Below are 26,452 nucleotides of genomic sequence, written 5' to 3'. Positions count from 1 at the left end.
CCTGGAGGAAAAACATGGGAAGTCCATGATGCATGATGATGTAATCATGCATTTTTTGGTTCACTATAACCAATTAACTACATTGTTATTTCAACATTTGCCATGGTTTTGAATGAGCGCGCTTGTAGCTGCTTCTGTAAGAGAAATAAGGAAAACAAGAGCTAATGAAATGAAACCGGGCCATGTACAATACACGCAGCAGCTATTGCAAGAAGACTCAGTGGTAATGAGCTTGAGTCGGGGAATAAACACACATGCATGAGTGGACACGCACGCGCACACACACACACACACACAAGCACACGCACACGCACACAAACACACCAACATGCCGAGACACGATCAGCATGCCTTTACTTTGCCATGACCACTTTTAAGTGTTTGTTGCCATGGCAACAGCGTGATTTATTTCCCAATTAAGAGTTAGTGAACGTGCTCACTTACAACCCTTAACATCAAGCTGCACATAAATTACCTTCAAGCTTAATGTGGTCTATTTTCTATTAAAAAACAAACGCAATATCACCGCTGTGCATCTCGCTGCTGAGCAAACTTCTGCACTGGGAGTTTTTGCCTCTTTGTGAGTTTGCTGTACGAGAACAAACATCCTCTAATAATTGTGTGCTGCAGCTAATTGGCAATTAATGTGCCCGCTGAAAACAAAGCAACGCAGAAATTCACCGGGCCTCACATCCAATAACACCCCTTTTCATCCATCTAGCGTAAAATGAAGATAAACAACACACGGATGGATGGGAGAGTCAGCGGGCAGGTGGGAATGTAATGGAATCAATTAGGCAAACACTTGTGATTTATACTCTGTTTTGATAACAAAGAAAGCTTAATTTACTCTCTTTCCCCACTCTTACTGATATCATTTATTTCAAATGTTTCGCAATGATAACATATGAATCTCATTCCCCCTTGTGACGTATGCAGGCAGGGCCTGGTGTGTACGCAGAGAGGTGTGTGGGTATGTGTGTATACGAGCAAATAAAGCATAAGTAACTGCTAATTATGAACTGTTACCATGAAATGTTAATGCATATGTATGTGCATGTTTCTGAATGTGTCTGGTCAGAGTAGATTGCATGAGTGTAATTTCTCTTCCTGTTTGCATATCTACAAACATGTGGATGGGGGGGCTAAGACCCTCTCTTGCCTAAGTTTGCAAATACTTGTGCAACATTCTTCTGTAATGAAACCTCTCCGCTCCCCTCATCCTCTCCCTCTCTCCTCTCGCGCTCACTGCAGTGATATTGAGAAGTGGGGCTCGTCTGGCCCTCATTAATGTCCCCGGCATTCACTTGGCTCTGCGTCTCTCTCTTTCTCTCCCCAGCCCCCTAACAGCTTCATCCCACATTCTACCCGTGCCATCCTCGTATGTGCAACACTAGCAGACCTCAACTGCAATTAGCACCTGTGCCATTAAGCATTCACGCGCGCACACACACTGCAGAAGCCGGTCCAGATCTCTTCTGTGCCCAGCATGACTCTCCCCATCCTTCACCTCTGCAGCTCTCTCGGTAATGATGGACTTGACAATAATTAGACAGAGTTAATAAGCATTCAGTTGGTCCGGGGAAACATTGGGATGCCGTGTTCGTTTCCACATGGTCTTTATTAGAGGCCTTTTTACTTTAACCTCTGTGCATGGCTGGTTTAGCCCTGGTTCTGGTGGAAAACAGATTAGAGATAAGGTCGCCCACAGTTTAGGCTCGAACTGCACTGTGGTGATTAGCTAAGATGACATCCCACATGAACGCTGATCAAAGTGTCATTGTGCAATGTGGTGCCTTGGATGCCGGCCATACAAGAATTGAGTACTGCAGTGTGTCGATAACTTCCACGGCTTTGTGTTATCTGATAATGTTTTTTGGCAATAGCCCACAATGGCTACACGTTGTCTCGCTTCTTTATTAGCTCCAGTATGAATCTTTCATTTTGGCCTCTGTCACAGAATCCCCAAACACTCCGGCAAAGTCATTACCGTTCTCACTTTCCCAATCTCTGGCTCTCTACATGTTTCGAGATCACGCCTTTATCCCTCGAGTTCTATTTTTCATCACAACTTTATCCTCATTCATCCCCTTCAAACACTCTTTAAACTTGAAGAAATGAGATGCATGAGGAACTAGGTCTGGGGTGATCACCAGAAAGTTTCTGACACGCTGAATCACCCTTAAGCTGGTGTTGAATGTTTTAGAGCACGCTGGTCTCTCCTTCTGAGGGGGATAAGACGGCTCTTGTGTCTGCTTGTCTGCTGGGGCTTTGGAGGTAGAGGAGAGGCAGCTACCTGTTCTGCTCTGCCCTCTCATCTCTTCACACTAATTAGAGAGAACTGGCTTTAAATCTTAACGCGGACACACATCGTCTGCCTGCGCACAGGTGGGTGTGTGTAGTTACGAATTAATCAAAGTGTTTTATGAAAGTTCTGTTTGTGTGTCCAGAAACATACTTTCGGGGGCAACATTCTATTAGTAAGAGACAGGCATACAATATGTGTGTGTGTGTGTGTGAGCGTGTGTTTGAATAGCGTGCGCTGCGGTGGCAGGGCACCGCAGGCGATGCTAAGGAGGGGGCTTAAGCACTGGGCTCTCTAGGCCTAATCACTGCATGCATTTCAAAGGCGAGAACGCCAATTAAAACTGATAGGGCTCAATATGGGCTTTTGGGCCGCCACACCGAACAGCAACACATCCAACATGAAAATCTGCCGGCCACGTCTCCTGGTCGGGAGGAGCCGTTTTTTACCAGCCAGTGATCCGAGAGGAGCCTCTGATAAATACATGGGCTCAACGAGGGGCTGTAGCAGGGGCGAGGGGGAGGGACTCGCAGGGTCATCAACAGAAGACAGAGATTTGTGAGTTCCCTATAATCTCGTGTGGGTATGCTGAGGATCAGAGGGCCTGTGATCTCAGCTTCTCTCAAGTAGGTGGAAAAGTCCGCGACAGACACTTTGATATAGTCTCATTGAGTACTTCATTAGCAACAGCAGAGGCCAACGCATGGCCTCATTTTGCTCTCCAAATAGCCTTCTTTGTGCCGCGGATTCCACAACATGCTGGAAACCAACCTTCTGAGATTTTGATCACGCAAATTCGGCAAATTTGTCAGATCAGCCCATACATTGTCTAGCTGGGTTCACACACGACAAGCTGCTGTTTATAAACCAGCTTTCCCCGCTGGCCATATGATATATTTGTTTGCCAGTCTCATTTTTGACAAGCACACTACCATGGATGAAAGCCCACTGCCTGGTGGGGTTAGTTATTGACAAAGGCTGAGGCTTGTTAAGCAGAGGAGTAGCAGAATTATCTGGATGTTAGGTGTATCCGCATGCGGACAATCTTGGGATCTTTGATGGGTGACTAGCAAGACTGTCAAACAGTCCTTGACTCCACTGAGAAAGTGAGAAATGTTTATTGCAGCAGCAGAACATAGAGTTTGGCATCTGTAGGCCCCCGCCTCATCAGTTCTCCAGATATGACAGATAGAAAATGGAGTGAGGGGTAAATATTTTAACCCCACTGTCTGAGCCTACAGCTGAAATACACCTCCAAATTGTGAAGGTGTGTATGATGGAGGGTTGTGGAGAGTGAGGCATATCACAAGCGTGAGTCCATCTATGATATTGCACGCATTGTTATGCAAAGATGCATGTAGAAAAGTACTTTCACATTCAAAAAGGACAATCTGCTCTTCCTACAATTTAAGAGGTAGAAGTAAAGGATGGAACTATGCTGTGATTTATTATCTCAAACTTGGAAACATTGTCTTGCCACTTTTTATTATAAAAATATTTATTTTTCTGTATTTTTCTCTGAGTATGAGATCTGCAGTAATGAGACTAGACGCTGACTACAACAATAAATCAAGCCTGGAATTTGACTCCATCCCAGGCCCCCGTTCACCAAACCACCAGACGGCTAATTTTGTTGATGTAATGGAAACCAATAAATTGTGCCACTATGTCCATTTGGGAACTGACCAACAAGTAGTTTAGCTAAGTTTTCAAGATGCCACGGGCACGTGTGACTGTAGAGGGCAAACAACACACTTTTCAGAGGGTGAGTGAGATACAGAGTGAGCTAAATTGTTCAAACTATTATTTTATTATAATCAAGCATCAAGCATTGTTTCAACTTCGCACATATTCACTGAAATTTAACATAAGCTACAGCAAATGATGTGCTCCATCTTGAGCTTGGCACATGAATGAATCCAAAATAATATGATTTTATAGAGTCAGCTATTATAATTTATAATATTTTGTATAATTAAAGACATTTCTTTAACTTTAGAAATTTTGTGTTTCTTCTTTCAAGAAATGTTGTAATTTTCATTTAAAAAACATTTGTTTTTAGCCCAGAATTTTTGTATTTTTCTCTTTTTTCTGCCTCTATTGTCTCTAACTCAACGCAACTGAGCAGCTCTTTTATTGTGTTGTTTTAGTGTTTGTTTGTCAGCACATGTCTGAATTTTGTTTTTGTTGCCCTAAACTAAATTACCTCAGGATTAATTAAGGTGCATTTATTGTAATGTATCGTACTATAAGTTTGGCGTTTGTTGGAGCAGGTCCCTTCACTGGCAAACAAGTTGCTGAGGTAGGATTTAGCTGTGTCCGTGGCAGAGCTCCCTCTTTGTTATTCTCTCCTTCTGCTCCACCTTTTCATTCCTTCTGACCATGACGACCACTGAACCACTGGTAATTGGTTCATCGATTCTGTCACCGCACAACACTGTGTCATATATAATAATAAACCAATCACAGGAGCAATTTTTCTACTTTAAGTACATTTTCCTGATAGTAATTTTTTTATTTTATTAACAGTAATCAAGGGTTTCAATGTAAGACTTTTTATATTATGTCTTAGGTTTTTGTAATAAATGATCTGAGTGCGTCTTCCACTACTTCAACTATCTTATCAAACTCTCTGCAAGAAAGCCACAAGAATATTTCCCACATTAATGAAATAATGCTTTAATAGATAAACATTGTACTGACATCCATCACATTTCTCAAGCAGGCACAAAGACAAAAAAAGACAAAAAACTTATCCATCAAGAGAGTAATTTTGAAAACCTATGTAATAGAAAAAGGAAATCAATAAAGGAAGTGGAATGATTGCAAAATGACCTAATTACAGTGCAGCCATGATTCAAAAGCCCTGGCATGTGTCTCAGATGAACAGATTTTCAAAAGTGTGTGTATGGTTCAGTGTGTGTCCACTAACAAGGCCAAGAAACACAAAAGCCTGCTGTGTCTGTATCACTGGAGTGAAACGCTAGCTTCACAGGAGCTGAAGGTCAAAGCGAGCATCCCTCGAAAACCATCCACTGGCTAACCGCTGTAGGTCACACTCTGCTGAGGCAACATAAGGTGACGTCCAATATCGTGAGACGTGGGCCTGAGTCTGTGCGCTCGCATGAATGTGTGTGAAGGCTAATACGCTCCGACAAGCTGATAACATATTTCTTGTCAAATCGTTTGACATCATTAACTAATAAAGATTGATTGGCCTTTGTTCCCCTGCAATGGGTGTTTGTGCTATTACCCTGCCGCCCTGGTGTGTGCATGTGTGTGTCTCTGTGTGTGTGTGTGTGTGTGTGTGTGTGTGTGTGTGTGCGTGTGTGTGTGCGTGTGTGCGTGTGTGCAAGAGAGAGTTAGGAGAGACAGAGTGGAAAAAAGGGAGCTTTTTTGAAAAGCTCAGGGTTTTCCTATCCACAGATCAGACTCTGGCTGAACCCAATCTTCTCCCATGATGCTTTGCAGGCGGAAATTGTGGAAATACTCCAGGCGGTGGCTAAAAGACAGAGACAGAATTGATTATGCGATGCATGTCGGATGCATAAAACCCAGAAAAAAAAACTCTATGGCTCATTTTCCGAGTGTATTCATCTGCTCAGGTGTTGGCTACTTACTCACAAGTACAGGTTATTACCTCTGACAAGGAGGTTATGCTTTCGTCTGCGTTTGTTTGTCTGTCTGTTAGTCAGCAGGATTACGCAAAATCTACCAGACAAATTATCACTTAACTTGGTGAAAGGATAACATTTTAACTTATTTAAGAAGATGGTTAGTGTCATTAACATACTTCCCAGCATGTAGTAAATCAAGGTTAAATCACCCCAGAAATCCAAAATTAATGATTCATGTGTTATTCATATATCTCTTAGATGTCAGATGATCTTCTATCTACTCCAACTCCTTCTCACTAATCAATTGTGAAATAATGGAAACCATAAAGATAAGTGTGTACTTCCCCGTTTTTCCACTGGTCAAAAACCCTCTAACACCCACTAATATTTTGATCTGCAATGGGAATGTTCTCTATTTGCATCACTCCCAGGGCTTATAACTCTGCAGTGTACACCGGTTTCAATTGGCTCCAACCAACAGTGATGGAAACATGATATCTGGTTGATTGTGCTAATTCGTCAAGACTGCGATGTGAGAGCGTCCCAGTTTAAAGCGATTGTGAGACGTTAAACATGACATAAGCAGAAAAAACCTTACGGTAAAGTCCTCTAATGGCAATGGGAAATAAATCAATGGCCTTTTTTTAGAAGGGTTACAAGCTAAGACTAATTTGCTAAAGAGGTAACAGTATTTACAATGTCTGAACTAAGCAACAATGCAGCTGGGCTGAGATAAAGAAATTGTGAGGAGATAAAGCGAAAGCTACAAAAGAGAACTCATACATATTCATAGTTATAAAAAAAAACTAATTGGCTGCAGCTCACAGACCAGAAATACTTTACCTTTGAGTGAATTAACTGAAGTAAAATTCTGGGTCAAGTAGAAGGTAATTGAGGGAGAAGAAATTAAGTTAACAAAACAATGTTTTTGTTTCTGAATAATATCTGTGTCGATGACCTACATGACTTTGAACAAACACTTGGGATTCTGCATACTCACAAGTTTGGTTGTTGGCCTTCCACTATCTCCTGCTTGGGAATAGAGTAGAGAGCCTCATACGTGCGCTTCTCTCCTGAGCCGTGGATGGCGTAGGAGTTCATCTTGTTAACCTTGGGAGGAAGGTACGACCAGGGGAGAAGAGCCTCCCCCATCCACCTGTCTCCTGCGATTGTGGCATTAAACACCATCGGTAGTTGTTGCTGTAGAAAGAAACAAGGAGATAAACGAGAAATATCTATCAACTAACACAAAGAAAGTCTCTCAGTAACTCCTCGACGTCTGCCTACCTGGAAGGCTTGGCCGACCCCTGACAGCAGTAAAATCAGGTGTTGTCCATGTCTAAAGTAAAACCATAAAGAACATAGGGTTAGTTAGTTTTATTGCTGTAGTGTGACTAAAGACATCATACTGATCCAGTACAAGATATGTCTATGAAACTTAGTTTTTTTTTAAAGAGTTTTACCTTGTAGTTCAAGACTTAACAATGATATGTTCATTCATTAAAACACATATTCTTTTTGAATGGAGTAAGTGCCAGTGAAGCTATGGTCAATTACAGCAGTGCTGCATTATGGGTTGTTGTAGCCTAAATATTGCAAGGCCAATGAGTAACACCGAACTGTTGATCAGACAAAAAAACTGAGAACTCATTATAAACCAGTGTTTAAATCCAATATTTAGTGAGGAAACTTTTAAAATATTAAGAATTCTGAACATATTTTAATGTATTTGTTACAGAGGCAGCTCTTCTGGTTCAAGAAGTGAGAGATCAAGTGTGACTGGAGAGGGCTCTGCTGCTCATTAATAATTAGATAGTGTTGCTTTAACCTGCAGCAGCTTTCCCAGGCTCCTGTAAGATGTTCTGCTGCCACAAGAGGAAATAACGTCTCCCTATGAAATAACGTCTCCCTAGACTAGAAATACATCTCTTGCAGATGATGAACTAAAAAAAGACTAAATTGTGAAAGGGAAGGAGAGCGAGAGCGGGATAAACTCACTACAGTTACTCAGCTGACCGGTGGACCCTGGGAAAGTGAGCTGTCTGCAGATGTCTAACAGAACAAAGATTTTGGTAAGCAGCCAAGTGCTGTTATATTGTCAGATGATTAGCTCAGACGATATGTCAGATGATAAGGAAAGGTCGAACGCGGTTCAGATCTATTCACTGTCAGTCGTGTTTCTATGACGCTCACAGAAATCTTCTTTTGGATGTAGCGCTCTCTCAGAGAGGTGAGAAGCAAGTCCTTGAACGACTGTGGCTCACTACTTCCGAGTATTTCCCTTTTCGTCCCTTAGGTGTCTTAGTGTACTGTGAGAAACAACAACCAATGTCATATTTTATAATAATGGCCGAAAATGCCTATCTTCAATGCACAATAGTGCCCCAAATACATAAGACATTGCAGCAGCTTAGCTACAGTATGTACTTACGGACAAAACTCCACTTCCAGGTAATTTTCTGTAGTGCTATCAAGGAAGAACGACTCAACCACTGAGGGGATGAAGAAGAAAACAATAAAGATAAGATCTTTAATCTTATAATAAAGTTTAAAAAGTCCTCTTGACCTCATCAGCACCCATTCTTATTATTAAATCCTAAGTCATTCGAATAAGTTATTTAAAGGTACAGTTTAACATCATGCAAAAGTAAGAGATACATAAAGGTTCAAGTAAGATATGAGGATCAACACGCCCAGGCTACTCATTATCTTCCGAGATTATAATGGGATTGGTTTCCAATATAATAACTAACATTAATGAGGCCAAATATGTGGGGCTCATTAACCAGAAATCGAACTTACTTCAGGTCAATTAGATAGAATTGTTGTTACTCAACCTCATTACAAGGTTTAATTGCTGTGTCACCATAGCAATGATAATGCAATTACCATTATGACCTCATAAACCCAGATAGTCCCTAGTCTCTCCAACGTCATTGGTCTAAATTCAGAATTTTATCTCAGCTTGGAGAGACTGCATCATTATATTACATTATATTACATTGAGATGAGGCTTTTATCCAAAGCGACTTAAGATAAGTGCATCATACAGAATAAATCAGTAGGTCATGGATGGAATTACAGTGGTACAATATATACAGCTGTTGGCAGGTGGATACCATAGACGCAACACTTGTGCCTGTTACATACACTCTATTACAATATCTATTACAGGAGGTGTAAATATGAACTTTCTGTAAGTCCATACAATTCAGTTCACAATAGAGTATTCAGTTTATCACTGGAATGATTCCACACATATGACTTGCATCATTCCAATCAGATAAAGGAATAGGTTGCCTTTTTTTTTTAAATGTCAGGCGTTTTTTGGGCCTTTATCAGCTGGAGATTAAGTGTGATATATGGAGAAAACTAAAAAAAAAAAAAAAACAGGGACAATATGCCAACACAACAAAGAAAACCGGGGCTTGGATTCTTGGTGTGAGGCAACGGCGCTAACCACTATATCGCCATTTGCTCCGCCCTTGCAAAAAAGCATATCTCGGAAAATGTTTCACTATTCCTTTAAGTAGCCCTGCAAATTTAACATTCAGTTATTCCATTTGTGACAAATGTCATTTCTGCTCTTCTTTCCATGCAACACCAACCTTCATCTCTGTCAGACTTTTTCTTTTTACATAACCTTTTTGCATAAACTTTACTTTTATGTTGGACACTGTCTGTTCTCATGAATATTTAAACTATCATTATTTTGTTGATGAACTCTGTTATACGCGACATCTATTGCACTGCTGTCCGTCCTCAGAGAATTATTGCTCACTTGTGACTCTTTCTGAGGTGTCTGCATTTCTTTTGCCTTATAAGATTATCGTTTTTTGGGTCGTTTTTCCTCACACTAGTCGAGGTTAATGGCAGAGGATGTTGCACCTTGTACTGATTGTTTACCCCATTAGGCAATCTTTGATTTGAGATCAAAATTCGTTACCGTTGCTCTTCTTAAACATCATACTTGTCCAATCACTTTATTCATAGACATTCATCGTGCCAGTATCAGTCCACCTTTAAACGCTCTTACCCACATCCACAGTATTTGCATCTCTAGAAAACTGTATGCTGCGGTATCATACACACAGCATCTCTCGTGCCTGGACTCCTACCTTAGTTCTTACCCACCTTCATAATCCCAGAGTCCAGGGAAGGCCTGACTGGGGGGTCCTGCAGGAGCTGCGGGGTCATTGAAGAAGGGGCCGAACACCTCAATCTTCAGCCCGCCTTGTCCGGGAGAGAACAGGATCCTGATGGGCTCGTGGTTCACGGGATCGCTGTCCCAGGTGCTCTGGATAGAAAACTCCATCAGTGGGAGAGGACTGAAAGAAAAACACAAAATCATTCAGAATGAGTAAGATCTGCTGTGAACAGTGACACAGTGATGCAGGTGGTACAAACTCACAGAGATGTACAGCACAGCAGCAAGTGGAGAAGAGTCACACACTGAAGTCCCTGAGCTAACCCCATGTTGTTAAAGCCTGCAAAGACCCACTGGATCGAATACGGTCAACTGTGCCCCAGCTGAGCCTGTCATGTGTTAATATACTCAATATACATATCAGATACACATCTATTACTCAATAACTGATAAAGACAATAACACACTGACTTCCTGAAACTTTGAACACCCAAAGTGAAGCGAGCTGGCGAGCTGGTTGTGTTGTCAGATAAGAGCAGGACAAAAAAGGAAACAAAGCATAAGTTGTTTGCTGGAAAAAAAAAAATCTACCGAGAGCTGCCCGTCGCGTCTGATCCCAACAGCTTTGTTCCTATCGATTCTACCCGTGTTTAAACCATAGACTGTATATATATATATATATATATATATATATATATATATATATATATATATACTTTCACTTACCTACACGTCACATGTGATAACGTGACTCACACTGGAATTAAAAGGAAGCAGCTGACTCACCTATCTACACAGACATGTTCAATGTATCCGGATGGAGCTATCCCGTTCAGAGCGGAACCTTTATTCTGCCACTGCTGCACAAACGGAACTATTTTAGCGAAGCACACCCTCCTTGTCATTGGTTGTTGTTTGTAGCCTTCAAAACGGACGGCGCAACCGAGGAGAACAACAAACCCTCTCATGTATCCGTGTTTCCCTCTATCTACACATAACACAATCATATAACTCGTAAGTGTCACTTTCCCCTCATGTTATCGTTTTGTCTTGCAAGTCAGACATTCAAACAACACGTGACAGGGTTTAGTAAGCCAGGCTTTAGCCGAGATTGATTAGCTGCGGCTGCTAATGCTAGCAGCAACACCTAACAACACCAGCTCATACATTTAGCAGCTTTATCTCGTCGTTAGCTCAAGTCACGTGTTACCGACAAACTGTCAAAACTCCTGCACTGAACCGAAAACAGCCACTGACTCATCTAGTGGGGAGGTCGTATTATTCTCTGCTTTAAATAAAAGGTTTATGGTGCTGATCGTTTGCAACCTGTCAACGACAACTGTCTGCTTCTGTTCAGAGCCCGCCATCACTCACCATCACTCACCAGCACTCACCATGGATGCAGAAGTGGATCAGGGTAAGAACTAAGCAGGAAGGGTAGCGCCAATACATTGTTGTATAAGTGGCAAAGCTAAAACGACCCTAAAGCTTTCAGATGGAGAGAATAAGAGACCTTGATACGTATGATACCGTAGGACACGTCTCTTAATACCTAACAGATAATCACTGCAGGGATTCTAGTTACACACACACACACACACACACACACACACACACACACACACACACACACACACACACACACACACACACACACACATTATATATACTGATACTGCACTAGTTATTTGTTGTCATCCAAGCTATTCATTACATAGACAGATCTTTCATCAAACACACCTGCCTAATCGTAGAACTGGTTGTTCATGTGCTCAAACTTTAGCTTTTGTTAAGATCAATGCTCCACGAAGGCCTATTGAATATTAACCTTTCATATTTTCACTTTGTGTTTATGTTTTCCTTCATCTGCCTAGTTGCTCACATGCATCTCATCTTCATCACAAGTGCTCATGTCACTCATGGATGACCTATAATTAATCTGTCATACTTTAAACGATCTTAATAAGATACATTTCTAACTTATATTTTGGTTGTTTATATCTTAGATGTTTTCAAGATGTTTGTAATTGCCTTACTCGGCTTTCACTAAACTTAATTAGTGAATGATATCATTTAAAAGTGCTGAAAAGTTGTAACTGTTTCTATGTTTTCAGACCAAGGGTTAAATTCTGCTCTCAGTCAGCATCAGTACGGGCACCACTTTCAGTCCACTTCATCTCAGGTATAGAGGAATCATCACCATCTTGTGTTAATTGTCAAATATTTTACATAACCAAAATGATTCTGTGGCATTTTTTGGTGTGTTGTATTCATATTGTTATCAGTATGCTTTTCAATAAGACATACAGTATATATATAAATATACACAAATGTATATTTATCAATGACATTTCTGTTCTCTATAACCTTCTCGTCGATATTTAGTTTTTTTTCATGAAGGAAACCAAATTAAGTGAATAGAAAACCCCATGACACTAACCTTATGACCCCTGCCTATCTTATGTCTGTCAGATTGAGGAGGAAAGAAGAACAGGGTCTCCTTCTCACCGGATCTCAGACAGAAGGTCAGGCATGACAAAAGTCTTTCTTGTATGGCAATGCACATATGACTGTTCTTGAGTCTGAGATACAGGGAAACTCACTCTGGATGATTTTTCTCTCTCAAGTGATTACCATTAATCTGTGTTACAGCAGGATGGCTCCTCTGATCGCAGAGTATGATCGGCACATGGAGGAAATGAATGAACAGTTACAGAGATATCAAGTAAAACACACTTAAACTTTTTTTTCACTACTTCAGTTACGACATGATGTGAACGGATGCTTCAACTTACAAAAGTTTATGGGTTAAAAAAGGGCCCTTCTAGTCAGCCTGCTAGGTCATTAATAAACATGGAGAATTGCTAGCTTTATTATAAATGGGTAGAGAATGATAAGAACTTAAGAAGGAAACTGCACTGTGTGTCAAGACATTTAAACTTGGGACAATGGCGATCAAGGCAATACAGTCAGATGGACACGCTGCTTTGCATGGAACAAGTATATTTTCAATTCTGTTATGGATTTCTATCAAAACTTTCGTCATAAATTAGATTTCAAGTGGTTTTCATAAAGCTTTGCATTTAACTGCCCCAGACAAAAAAATAAACCTGTGTGATGAATTTGTGTTGATCTTGAAATTTCTCTTTTTTCTCATGAATACTAAACCCCTAATTTTTATCTGTCAATTGTTACTTTTAAATGTAAAAACCCGAGCTCGGATTTGATTGCGGGTGCTCTAAAATCTACCAGCATGTCTGAACGGATTAATAACAGACAATTTCCCTCTTGTTTTTAAAAATACACAGGCGCTGATGACGGATGTCAAAGTGAAACTGGAGAGGGTTGTCAAAGAGAACGAAAGGTAGCTGTCTACTGGTGTCAACATAGGAAGAGTGGTGACGTAACAGGAGACATTAGTGAGGATGTATCACAGCAATCAACATAATGTTATTAGACAGTATCAGATATTATGTTTTTTTCTTAGTTGGATTATTTTGAACTCATAAAATAAGGTTACAGCTAGTTGTTAAAACATTTACCTTACATCCAAGATCAAGATTGGGATATTTGATTGATAATCACAAACTATTCAAAAATTGTAAAAGTTTTTCTATGAATGACCCCTTAAATCGAATTCCTCTGTATCAACACCTGTCTTTTCCAGGCTGCATGCCGAGCTAAGGGAGTCTGTAGAGAAGCAGTTGCATGCCCTGCCCGTGGCTCCAGGAACAGAGGGCAGCACACTGGAGGAGGAGGCATTCATCAGGAACCTCCAAGAACAGGTCCAGCTGTCGGAGCAGGTCTGCATATTTCCATATGTGACATCTAAATCTTTATAAATTAAGTCCACGATTGCAATTATGTGTTTATATAATCTGCATATTACTTTTCACAAAATAATGTAGGGGAAGGCGGTTGTTTGCTGTTTCGCAGCCCATGTACACACCATCTGGCTGCAGCATTGCATTCTGGCTCCGTCACGGCCATTGGAGACTTTGAAGCTCCTTTTTTCTCACTCTGCTATCTTCACACAGCTCGTCTATTTTTTCAAGGGGTTGCAAGCTGCTCAAATTTTTTATGATACACTGCATTTGTACCTCACTTTGTTCTCACATGTACACGGCAACAACTACTGTCTTTGTGTTTGTAGTTAGTGTAAGAGCGAGACAGAGAAAGAAAGCAAACAAAGGAAGGACAGATACATTTTCATCAGAAAAGACTTCATTTGAAGATTGAACAACATTTATTGCCATGCACAATAAGCATGCATGTTCCCACGGTTGCGACGGGCACGTATTCCCTCCAATGTGTATGGGAGTAAACAGGTTATATGTCAACAGCACATGGGGTTATTCTGACATAATGTCTGTTGACCGTGAGACCTACAGCAGAGGATACCTGCTCAGATGGTACAAATGCCCTAGGATTGTTTTTAATGGACAACAGTTTTATCACTTTGTCAAAATTGGTGGTTAATGGTTTAACTGTTTATGATCAACATCCCTAGTTGCAGCATTTTGTGGAATAATTGATCAGCAGATCAGGAGAGAATGATTCAGCAAAAACAAATTGAATAATTATGTAAGTAGTTGTCAAAATTCTCTGGCGGAATCATTTCAGTTTAAATGTCTTTGTTATATGTCACATTGAACTTAGTTTGATGCGACTGGAAGCTGTAGTGTTTCCACTTTGTATGATTTAAGACATTTTTTAGAAGAAATACTATAACTCTGCATTCAGTTGTGGGCAGGTGGAAACAGCCACTCTAACTCAAACTTGAGCTACATAAATGAGTGATTTCTGGATTTTTTGTACACTTGCTCACTTGCCAAGAAGTATCCATCTGAAAATAAGACCAATTTGGAACTGGTAAGAAGACATTGCTTCTCTTTGAATGGGTCCAGCTGTCTTCTATGCTTTGTCTGTCTTTGCTGAACGCACAAATGCTTTGGTTGTGTGCTTCTCATCTCACTCTAAGGACGAAAGCAGCAATTTCCTTAGCTCACGTGAATGCCTCTCGAGTGTGATTGTAAATGTGTGTGTTCATGTTCATGTGCGTCAGGAGCGGGTGCAGGCCATGGAGCTGTGGCAGACGGCAGCCCAGGAGCTGGACCACCTCCAGCAGGTCTACCAGAAATCCAACTCGGATGGCCAGGTCCACGATGCCAACAGACGGCAGCTCAAGGTTCAGTTGTCGTACATTAAAATGCAGAACTATTTTAATTATTAGAACGTCATAGCTTCACCACTAGATGGTGCTTTTATTAATAAAATGCTGTAATTTAATTAAACGCTTGATATAAGCATGAGGTAATTACATGTAGTTACATTTAAGTGATGTCCCCTTTCCATTCGCCACAGGATCAGCTTGTTCAGTTCCAGCAGCACTCACACCAACTCCAAGTCACCAATCAGAAGCTGGAATCGGTAAGTGACGGTTAATTAAAAGTGTGTTAAATTATTGCCTCCTAATTAGCCATGGGATCGAAATGGTGTGGATTTCTCCGAAGTGAGCCCTGCTCTAATAATTACTCTTGCAACTAAGTGAATTGGTTTCTAAATCACTCTGGTAGTCAGCCAGAACTGTCTTGGTTGCATAATGGACTGTCATCTCGCTTGGTAATCCTCTAACTACCTTAGATTTTTCTTTTCCAAGCACTAGTATCTGCCTCTCTCCCTCACACACACACACACACACACACACACACCTGGTGGCTATTTTGGACCTAATACAACATGTGCAGGCAGAGTAATACTATATCCCCCTAATGCATTTTTAATGAGAGGACAACCCTGTTACTCCCCCTCTGTTCACTTATCTCACATGCAGCCTTTTTCAGTCCCTGCATGTTGGAACAAGTGACTATGTAACTGTGAATGACAGACAAAGGCTCCATGGGGTTTGTTCTAGAAGTACATACAGAGCTCTGAGAGAAATTTTGGGGAAAGTTGGTTTTGAGGTAAAGTTTGAAGTCATGCCGCATAAATGTCAGTCTTGTCTTTGTTGCCACACTCAGACTAACCAGCAGTTGCTGAAGACAGTGACAGAGCAGAGCATGGAGATGGAGGAGCAACACAGTCAGCTCAGGTGACGGAGCTCGCCGAATAAGGCGACTGTAAATTGGAAATGGCAGACAGTTTTCTGTATTGTTATATGTTTCAACTGTTGTTGTTTTTTCTCTCTCCCCCTGCTGTAGACAAGCCAAAGCAGAACTGAAGACGGCCACAGCCAAAGTGGATGAGATGACCAAATTGCTGCAGAATGTCCAGAACCAGATGCAGAGACGGGTCAGGGAAGAAAAAAGTGCAGAAGAAAATGTGTTGTTAATGTCCACCTAATAGCAGTGCAATGGGAATTCTGGTTTTTGGTTGCTTCCTCCGCAATGGAGGTTATGTTTTCACCCCTGTCTTTTTGTTTTACGCAAGATTACACAAAAACGCTGTTACATTTTTTTTTTACTTTCTTTAACTTTTCACTTTTCAACATTTTCTTTAATCTCTCAAAGAATAATGAAAGGTTCTTCATGTAAATTATTCTGCGCATTATGGAGTCTGATATAATTGAGTTTGGGTTTACATCCAAATATAAATACAGATCTAGTGAATTGTAAGGTTCTTTGTAGGAACCTTACAATTTGCGCCTTGGCAGACTTTTTTTCATTATATTGGAAATTTATTCTAAACAGAACAACAAATTAATTGTGTTACTCTGCAACGAAAATCCTGGTTTCCTGCAGCTCTGCTCTGACAGCCACATGTGTGTGTTTGTGTGTGTCTAGGAGGAGGATGTGGCAGAGGCTCAGGGCCGGGAGGCTGCGGCCGACAGACGGCTCCATCAGCTCCAGGAAGCCTTGAGCCAGCTAGAGGCCAGGTGATTATTTTTAACTGTCAAGTATTTCAATTAATTCTCACATTTATTTATCATAGAACTTTCAGATGCAGATTCCAGACTGATGAGGGGAGAAAACTGTGCAAATATAGTGTAATTTGATAAATCACAATGGGCTTTAGAAGTCGATTACAAGATATGATAACTTAAGTGACTATAAATACATAACAGCAGCAAGACAACATCAACAACAGTACAGAGAGTATAGAGCAGCTTTGTGTTTGAATCTCAAAAGTCATTGTATTTTACATCAGAGATACAAGATTATGTCTTTCACCCCTTTTCTGCGCTGCTAGGCTAAAGGCATCATCTCAGGAGGCAGAGTCCTTTCGCAGAGAGCAAACTGTGTGGGAGAGGAAGTTGGGGGAACTACAGGGACGTTGCAGCACCATAGAAGAGGAGAAGTATGAGGCCCTGGCCAAAGTTCGAGAGAGCGTTCAGGTGGCGGAGGAGGCTGCGCTGCAGAAGGACCAGGTAACTGCTGTCGCTCGCTCTTTTCCTCTTCTTTAACCACGCTATCTCTTCTCCCTCTCTTTTAGTCTACTTCACTCGCCAGGCCTCCCCCTCAGTCTATTAAGCTCTATCAGCCGTTGACAAGTGTCCAAATTCTTTCAGCAATAGACAACTTTTCCACTGAAAAGTGAGTCTGTGTCTGTCTTTGCCCTCTCCCCTCAGGCCTTGTTAAGAGAGAAACAAAGGATGGAGGAGCTAGAGAAGACGAAGGAGGCCATCAAACAGTTGATCCAGGACGCTGCGGTCCGCACCAGGAAAGAGGTGAGGAGGTTTGCATGGCTCTCAAGAGAAGAACACGAGCAAATGTTACAAACATAACACTGAAAGAAGAGAGACAGAAAACAAAAAAAATACAGTTTAGAAAAATAACCTTAACTGTTCTACCCCTTAAAGCTTGGGATGATATAAAGCTATTTGTGCCAAAGACGAAGAAATACGTTCGTACAAATCAATTATACAGATTGTTGCCTACATTAAAATGAGGAATGTGGAGCATCTTGTTAAGTTGCCATTTAATATACTGTAGGTCTCACAAATAACCCAATACCTCATATTTTGGCTCATCAGCCCCACATTTTTGTAGTATCAGGACTTTGAAATTATTGTGTAAGACACTGAGTCTATTTCATAAAAGAATCACTCTTGAAGGAAAATGCCTCTTTTGTGGAGGTAGAAATGTGATATTCAAAGGGATTTCCCAGTTTCACAATGAGATTGGTTCAAGATTTGGATCCTCGTAATTTTGCTTCTTTACCTCGTATTATTACAATAAAAAAAAGAGAGAAAATGGCCAGAATACTCATCGCACACATGAAACCAAAACCTCTAGCTGTACCATTTCCACAGCTCCAGTCTTTTTTTACCCAATAAGCCAAAAGCAAATTGCTCTTTCCTCCTGCCTAACCTCGGTTAGAGACATGGTGATTAATGCTCTATTAATGGGTCTTCTTCATCAAGCCCTTCAACTGTTTAATCCTGTTAATGAAGCCTTGAATGACTTCGGTGCTGGCTGTCATCTTAGGGTCTGTCTAGCCTTCAACACACGATGAACATTTTGAGATTAACCATTGGTGCATACAACTTTCAGTAAATTATAAACCAGCCCTCAGCTTTGATTTTTTTTTTTTACCTTCCAGGGTAGCAGGTCATTTTGTCAGAGTTGGTGGTTAAAGTTGAACAATTCAGCCAAAGTCTTTTAATCTCCTCTCTCCCTCATTTTCATTTAAAGCCAATCAATGTTGAGAATAAGCACGTGATGAAGAGTTAATCCCCAAACTGCTCCAGTCAGACCTCTTACCTGAGGACTCGAGAACCACTCAGACGTTTATGCACGAGGATCGAAGTCTCAAATAAATACCTGACAGTAGCATGGTGTTACTATGTTTATCCAAACTGGACCCATTTTTTATTTGGATCTAGTAAACCCAAACAAGATCACACAATTGTTCTTCCCGATTCCACATCGTTGGTTGTGGTAGCGTGCCTAGAATTGAAGAAATGCTCCCACAGAGGTAATGAAGAAGAAAAACTGTAAGCAAGCAGATGTGGATTTAAGCAGGGAAAGTTTGAGAATGCTAAAAAAAAAAAGCTGTTAATAATCACAAACACCACAGTATATTGAAGGAAATATGTCTGCTTAACGGTAATGACCTAATTCAGATAATAAAATCATATTTAATCTGATTTCCTGAAGATGTTTAATTTCTTTGCAGGATGCAGTGATACTTACAACAGCCTAAAGTAGCCATGAGTGTCACCATTAATTACCTCTTACCTTACGCATTTCACATTTATATAGGGAGATTGGTCTTGCTTTTGAAAATTGCAGATCAAAGTTAAAGGTTCAATGTGTGCAATTGATTGATATCTAGTGGTGTAGTTGTATGTTGCAATACCCCTCACCTCACCCTCCCCTTCTAAACATGAAAGAGAACCTGTGGTAGCCTTCAGTTTTCATATAAACTCAAAAGATGTTTTGTTTGTTCAGTTTGGGCTACTCTTAATAACATGGTGGCCTCCATAGAGAGGACCCGCTCCAGATGCACATATAAAATATTTGAATATAAAGGGCTCACTCCAGGTTAAAGAAAACAATAATTCTTGCAATTTAGATGAAACCCAGTAGTGAAAATATCTCAAGGTTATGTTATATAGAATTTCTGAAGATAGATCCCTTTCACCTAAGTCTTACACACTGAACCGTTAAGACTTTCTGCTTTTTCTATTTCTCTGAATCTTTAGTATTAAGACATCTGCTTGCCTGGCACATTGAAGTAGCTCTTTCATAGAAGCAAGGTCCATACTAAAAAATGCTCAAAGCCTCAAAGGTGTAGACTAGTAATTTTCTGGTGATTTATATAGTTTGTATGTGCTGCCCAGTCAAAGCAGAAGTCTGGAAATTGATCACTTACCTCACTCTCTTTATGCTTCAATTCAACTTTTGAACCTAAGCTGCCGAGTTCAGTCTCCAAGTCAAGTGCCTGCTTCTTTGTTGGATAAAAGTTACCGTCTATCGAACTGAAAGAAGAATGCAAAGCAATTACACGTCTCAGATCCCTGCGGCCATTGCCCGTATTTCAGCTGTGTGACTTTATCTTTAACAGGTAGAAAATGTGCGCAAGCAGTGCAACGCTCAAATCCACCGTATGGCCGAGGAGCTGTCTGCACTGCAGTTGGTAAGACCCCGTCCTCTAAGGACAAATTCCTTTCATAATCACCCAAAATCCTTTTTTTTCAGTCTCTACCAGACTACTCATCTTTTTTCATTCTATCTCCAACCCGCCCCTCTCCCCCCATTCTCCTTGTTCTCTCTCTCCGCCTCTCTGTAGGAGTGTGCAGATAAAGAGTCTCAGATTGAAAGATCCCTGCGAGAGAGAAAAGCTGCAGAGGAGGAACTGGAGAAGGTTATTTCAACAGAAACCATAAAACCATAGAAAAGCATCTGCTGAATCTTGACACAGAGTTTGGTGTTTGATTAGGTGGTTTCGTGAATTGGTTCGGGCAATACTATTGATTGTTTTCATGTTCTTTGCTTTAGGTGTATAAGGAGGGCAGGGGCGAGCCAGAATACAGGAAGATTGAGGCTCTTCATCACAGGTGTCTGAATGCAGAGAGGATGAAGGAAGACATGAGCTTGACTCTACAAAGCACCAAGAACAAATTAAAAACGATGGAGATGGAGTAAGTGCAGTAGTTAATACTTTGTATTTATGGCAGGACGTTGAGGTCTCCACCTTTGATCACTTCCACCCCCGCACATCCACTGGCACTCAGAATGACAACTGGTGTTGCTCCTGTGACTCTATCTGCTGCAAATAATAACAGTGTTTGTCTCCGTCTTTCTCCTCTTTCTCTCTTGATCTCTCTGTCCATCTGCAGCTACAGCGAGGAGCTGTCCCGGTGCCAAGAGGAGGTGAGGCGGCTGCAGGGCTCTCTGGCTGCAGCCCGGGACGACAGCGTTAATGTCAGTGAGGAGCGGCTCCAGCTGCAACAGGAGAACTTGAAGCTCCGGAGGGAGATGGATGAGCTCCGCAAAGCCTCCCTGCTGCTCCAAAAGAAGGCCAAACAACAGGTGACTTAATAATGGATAGTAATAGAATCGGTTGAAGGAATAGGTGCTTTCTACAAGAACAGCCAGAGGGTTTTATATATATATATATAGCATATATATCTTTTCAAGTCATGTGACCTGATGACATTTTGTAGCCCTGGATGCAGTCGAATCAGTCAACTTCTTTCCAGCATTAGCATTGTGTTAGGAGCAGCATGCATCACGTTAGGTCAGCGCTGAGCAGAGCTGCATAAAGTGTAATGCACCTAATGGCTCCAAAATTAATACCTGCGTTTGTATCTGGGAGATTTTGGCCTCATTTGTGTCTTCCATCTTTATATTGATCATTGACTCATTGATCATATGCCTGATTTTTTTCAACATTGGAAAAAATTCCTGGATGTGCCCCTAACCCTGATCTGCATCAATATTTAAGGTGTTCTTCCTTGACCCATACCACATCTCTCCACTAAGTTTCATGATAATCTACCCAGTCCTCTTTGGGTAATCCTGCTAAATAAAGTAATAAATACTTGCATAGGGGGCATGGGGAATTTAACACAGGTTAAAAACAGAGAGATGATGAATGAAAGACATGGTTGACATTTGACACACAAGACATGCTTGCTTAAAATCAACAGATAATGTAGAGTTCATTTTTATTGGTTCACACAAGTTTGGATTGTGAGGAGTCTGCATCTATTTAAATGAATGTTGGATCAGAAGAGTGAACTCATGTCTTCATACCTCCTCACTCTGCTGCCCTGCTCCAGGTGTCTCAGGTGGAGCACGAGTACAGCCTGAAGGAACAGGGGCTCGACGCCCGGGTGAGGGAGCTGGAGGAGAGCAGCCGCAGCTCCACCATTGATCTGACGCGCCTCCTCACAGCACAGCAGAAGAGCACTCAGCGCTGGAAGGAAGAGGCCAAGAACCTAGTCCAGGCCTTCGAGACTAAAATCACAGGCCTCAAGTAAGAGCCCATGAAAAGAGATAGAGTAACATGACAAAAGAAAGGAAAGATGGATCGAATATAGGATAAACTTCAAATAGATGGGGAACCTGAATGTTTTTTTTGTGCATACTCTGACAACAACTGTTAGTGTGGATTTACTGGGTACTTTCCACGTGTAGATAAATGTGAAGCAGTTTGGTGCTCAGAGAGAATAAGCAGGCTGAGCAAATGTTTACTGGTTTAATAAACAGCCCTAACATAACCATTCTAATGGACCCCTGTGGTTAAATGACAGACCGTTCAGACAACAGACTTACTACTCCCCAAGATGAGACTATTTTAAAATACATGAAATATTAATTAACTTAAAAGGGAGTGCTCTTTAAAGTTGAGCTTAAACTGTCTTTATTGAATAAGAAAATAGTGCTTCTGATACCTTAGTGCCTGGAGACTTTTTTATTGTGAGTTTTATCAAGAAACAATGGATCAAAGATAAAACAACAGCTAAGGTGGAGAGCCAAAGATTTTGATAAGTAGAAAACAAAAATTGACTTAGAACTTGAAGTTGTTTTGCCCTCAGCAACAGCTGTACAGTGCGGAGATTCATTGGAAATATTGAACCTTCTGAGACACTTGAAAATAAAGCTTTATAAATGTTTTTTTTTTTGTCTATGAAAGGCAGCTCTGCTCTTATCTATTTTTTTTTATTATTCTTTATACGTTTGTTTCAGGGGAGAGCTGAATCGGCAGAAGCAGCGTTCACACGATCTTGAGATGCAGCTGGAAACCGATCACAACACCATTACTGAGGTATGTGTCACAGAATGTACCAAGATGAGATGGTCACCATGAAATTCTTTTTTGATCTTATAAGGGGAAGTGTGAGATGTTTGTCCTTCAGTGTAGGACACTGTCTTCTACCTGATGGGAAGAGCTGCCCTTTGCTGTCCAGGCCTTTTCAGCTGATCTTAGACTCCGCAAATGTCAGGCCTCCTTTGTATTTGCACTCCTCAGACCAGCAGCTACAAAAGGCAAGAAGCAGGAGGGATTTTAACAGAAACCTGCAAGATTAGCATTAAGTGGCGGGCATCTGGCAGCGTGTCAGGGAGAGTTTGAAAAGTTTAAGTTCACGCTGTCCATTCGATCTACTTTACCTATTCGAGAAATACGACATAATTAGTTGGAAAGGTGGTTAAGTAAATGTGACAAGAATAATTGGAGCTCACGCAGACGTCTGAGAGGTTAATTCACAGGTTCAGAGAATGTATTATGATGCACATGCACAAGACTGATGCCAATTAATAATATGAAGATTCACAGTTTCCTGCATGTTTTCCACATCTGTAAATAGCCGCCAAGAAAGCATGTCCACCGAGATAGATGCCGATAATTGCACCATGTGTTCTCTCGTTGCTTGAGGACGTCGGAAACAAAAACTTCAACTCTGTAACTTTTGTGCGCTTGACTTCATGGAACTAATTGATATGCGTGTGTTTGTGCAGTACGAGAGGCAGCTAGCAGAGTATCAAGAGAAGTCGAGTCGTCTCCAGAGACGACTGACATACGCGGAACAAAGGGCAACTACTGCAGCACAGCAGGTATGGGTAACTACTGAGAGAAGTGGTGACATTGTGCGACTCTTACACGGAGGGATCTGTATTTCTCCTGTTCTCTTGTTATCTGATTGAACAATGAAGATATTCATCGCTTGCATTTTTTTTTTTACAGCTGAGTATGCTGGCATTGCAACAAAGGAAATTGCCCGTGGTGGATCCAGAGACTTTGTGATGTTTACTTTTACTATTAATGTACTGGCCAAAGGCATAAAACAGACATGCTCTTATTATTGCCCTGGTGGTTATATGACTACAATATGTCTTAATTTTATTAACCAATGTGTTTCCAATGGTTTTTTATCAAGCATTATTTAAATGTATATGTCTGTTAAGTAGTATACAGGTGCATCTAATAAAAATTGAATATCGTGGAAAAGTTTCAATATTTTTGATTACCTATTTATACAGTTTACAGTAAATATTGTATCTCTTGGTCTGGATCAGTACACATAACCATAGTCATGAGGGAAACTGCTGATTATCGACAGCCTCCACACAGAGGGTGAACCACAGCTGACTAAAAGGGCAGGCTGTTGGCAGAGTCCTGCATCGATGCATATTCATGGAGGTGACTGGAAGGGATATGGATGGCAGGAAAGGGTGCACAACCAACAGGGATGACTGCAGCCTTGAGTAGTTTGTTAATCAAAGCCGAGTGGGAGAGCTCCACAAGGAGTTGTCTGAGGCTGGAGTCAGAGCATCGACCGCCACCAGGCACAGGAAATCGTCCTAAGTCCTCTTTACAGATGAATATAATTTATACATTTCATTTGGAAATGAAGGTTCCAGGGACTGAAGGAGAAGTGGGGAGGCACAGAATCCCAGCTGCTTTAGGTCCAGACAGTGTATAGTTGAGAAATTTGGGGTGCCATGTCATCTGCTGCTTTTGGTACACCGTGTTTTATCAAGTCCAAAGTCAACGCCTGTCTACCACAAGCTTTTAAAGCACTTCATGCTTCCTCCTGTTTACAAGTTTAATGATCGACTCCATGCATTGATTCAGTAATTTGAGCTAAAGGAGCCCCGACCAAGTATTGAGTGAAGAAATTAAGATATTTTTCTGAAGGTCGACATTTTGATTGATCCTAAGAAATACTATGTTTTTTTGTGATACAACAAAATACCCCTCAGGAATAATAAAAAAATAAATAATTTCTTGACTTGATACAGGAGTTTTAACTTTCATGAGCTGTGAGCTGAAATCATAGAAATTAAAACATAAAATACTTATTTATTTAAGATGTATTTATTTATTTTACGTCAAATGAAACAAATATATGGAAGGTTCACTTTTTCAATTAAATTACTAAAAATACAACTTTTCCACAATATTGAATTGTTTTAAATGCATCAATATAATGTGATATTTTTTTTTACAATTGCACAATAAATACCTATGAAATGAAGTGTGCTCTTTATTGTTGATGTACTTTGAACAAAAAATTCAAAATAAAAGTTTTTATTAAAGTCGGGGTGAAACCGGTGAAACCAACGTAAAACCAGCCACGTGCTCTTGTTTGGTTGCGGTGCATGCAGGGAAAGAGTGTTGTTGCTAGGAAACCGTAAACCTGAGCCCGGCACCAGTAACTCCTGGACAAACGGAAGAGATGATTTAATTAAGTTTAAACCTTAAAGCTTTATTAACCCTTCATTTTGGAGCTGGATATGAGTCAGTCAGCAGGTCTGTACCTTTCTAATACAATGTTTACTCAATGGCTAGATGTTCACGGATGTGAAACAAGTTTAGAAGGTTTCCGAGACAGAAGCTCAAATCGTGACAGTGGCAGCTCGTAGAGGCACTTCCGGTGGCAGCAGAAACTGCCACTGATATGTAAAGACAGTTGTTAGGGTGGCCAACCGTCCCTTGAAAAACGGAATCGTCCCGTATTTAGAAACAATAGCACCCGTCCCGTATGAGCTGAAAAGGGACGCACTTTGTCCCGTATTACTGTGAGATTTAAAAAATGGTCAGTAAAATGCCAATGGTAAATGAATAACAGCGCGCTTTATTTGAAAATTTACGGTAAACTTGTTCCCAGGCAATGTCCTGCTCTGGGATCAATGAGCTGACAGCATATTCACACACGAGTACGATTATATAGAATATGCTTATCCCATTGGTCGAGGAGCTACTGTTGCTCGCTTTTTTTTTCTCTTTTTCAGAACCCCTTTCAAAACAAGAGTCCCAACCACCAACCTGCTTATAACAGGAACTACACATTAATTTTCCATAATAAAGCCACTAACGGGACAAAAATGTAGAAACCTGTAGCATATCCCCCGAAAGATGGTCAAGACTTTCAACTGATGTTTTCAGGTTTATTTGAAAGTTGATTGAATGTGTGAAAAACTTTTTAATAATATTTACTAAGCATTTTATGGGGCCAAGTATTGTGTCATCATATTGATGAGTAATTGTGTTTTTTGAACTGCATATCAAAATTAAGTGATATTACTGCTGGATACGTGTAGGCTCTATCACATTCACATAACGTTCTGCCATCAAAAAACTTTTGAGGACATCATTTTTACTTTGCACTGTAAAAATGTGCAACAAGTACTAAGTGGACACTTCACTGCATTACCATCTGTACATATTTTTTTTCCATATGAATATTTATGTAGCCTATAGTCAATGGATGATGATGCTTAATGACAGAAATTGGAATCCTGCTTTCTTTTGAATGAGTTACATAAAAACACTAAATTTTGCTATGACTTTACTCCTCTGTCTGAAATAGAAAGATGGTGAGAAGCTGTTATTAATGTATCATTAGCCAATTCATGTTCGTGCCTTTTGAACTTCAATATTTTTTATTATTAAAGTCACTTACAACCCAGTCCTTACTACAGAACCTGT

At 40.7% G+C, this 26,452-nt stretch overlaps 2 protein-coding genes across 5 annotated transcripts; one reads left to right on the top strand and one right to left on the bottom strand.

Moving 5' to 3' along the window:
- Nucleotides 1-4,968: 4,968 nt before the first annotated feature.
- c3h4orf33 (chromosome 3 C4orf33 homolog) lies at nucleotides 4,969-10,927 on the bottom strand. Of its 3 annotated transcripts, none has more exons than XM_053419144.1 (6): nucleotides 10,856-10,927; nucleotides 10,057-10,250; nucleotides 8,354-8,414; nucleotides 7,210-7,261; nucleotides 6,923-7,122; nucleotides 4,969-5,807 (listed from the first exon to the last, which is right to left on the bottom strand). In XM_053419144.1, exons 2-6 carry the CDS (start codon nucleotides 10,235-10,237, stop codon nucleotides 5,711-5,713), a joined length of 591 nt encoding a protein of 196 aa, XP_053275119.1. In that variant the 5' UTR covers nucleotides 10,238-10,250; nucleotides 10,856-10,927; the 3' UTR covers nucleotides 4,969-5,710. The 3 variants fall into 3 exon arrangements, with proteins under 3 accessions (XP_053275119.1, XP_053275120.1, XP_053275118.1); XM_053419145.1 differs by having other exon boundaries at nucleotides 10,796-10,907; XM_053419143.1 differs by lacking the exon at nucleotides 10,856-10,927 and adding an exon at nucleotides 10,334-10,549.
- An 11-nt stretch (nucleotides 10,928-10,938) lies between these two features.
- sclt1 (sodium channel and clathrin linker 1) lies at nucleotides 10,939-24,994 on the top strand. 2 transcript variants are annotated; one of them, XM_053419142.1, is made up of 22 exons: nucleotides 10,939-11,083; nucleotides 11,427-11,486; nucleotides 12,184-12,251; nucleotides 12,542-12,594; nucleotides 12,725-12,794; nucleotides 13,378-13,433; nucleotides 13,737-13,872; nucleotides 15,135-15,257; nucleotides 15,434-15,499; nucleotides 16,090-16,160; nucleotides 16,270-16,360; nucleotides 16,852-16,943; nucleotides 17,258-17,435; nucleotides 17,637-17,735; nucleotides 20,078-20,149; nucleotides 20,303-20,377; nucleotides 20,512-20,654; nucleotides 20,853-21,045; nucleotides 21,798-21,994; nucleotides 22,708-22,786; nucleotides 23,479-23,574; nucleotides 23,705-24,994. In XM_053419142.1, the coding sequence occupies exons 2-22, from the start codon at nucleotides 11,465-11,467 to the stop codon at nucleotides 23,762-23,764; spliced, it is 2,040 nt and encodes a 679-aa protein (XP_053275117.1). In that variant the 5' UTR covers nucleotides 10,939-11,083; nucleotides 11,427-11,464; the 3' UTR covers nucleotides 23,765-24,994. The 2 variants fall into 2 exon arrangements, with proteins under 2 accessions (XP_053275117.1, XP_053275116.1); XM_053419141.1 differs by having other exon boundaries at nucleotides 12,722-12,794.
- The last annotated feature ends 1,458 nt before the right edge of the window (nucleotides 24,995-26,452 follow it).

This window comes from Pleuronectes platessa, chromosome 3, assembly GCF_947347685.1.
Source record: "Pleuronectes platessa chromosome 3, fPlePla1.1, whole genome shotgun sequence".
NCBI classification, from domain to species: Eukaryota; Metazoa; Chordata; class Actinopteri; order Pleuronectiformes; family Pleuronectidae; genus Pleuronectes; species Pleuronectes platessa.
The sequence above is the reverse complement of the archived record's forward strand: the minus strand, read 5'-3'. Positions and strand labels throughout refer to the sequence as shown.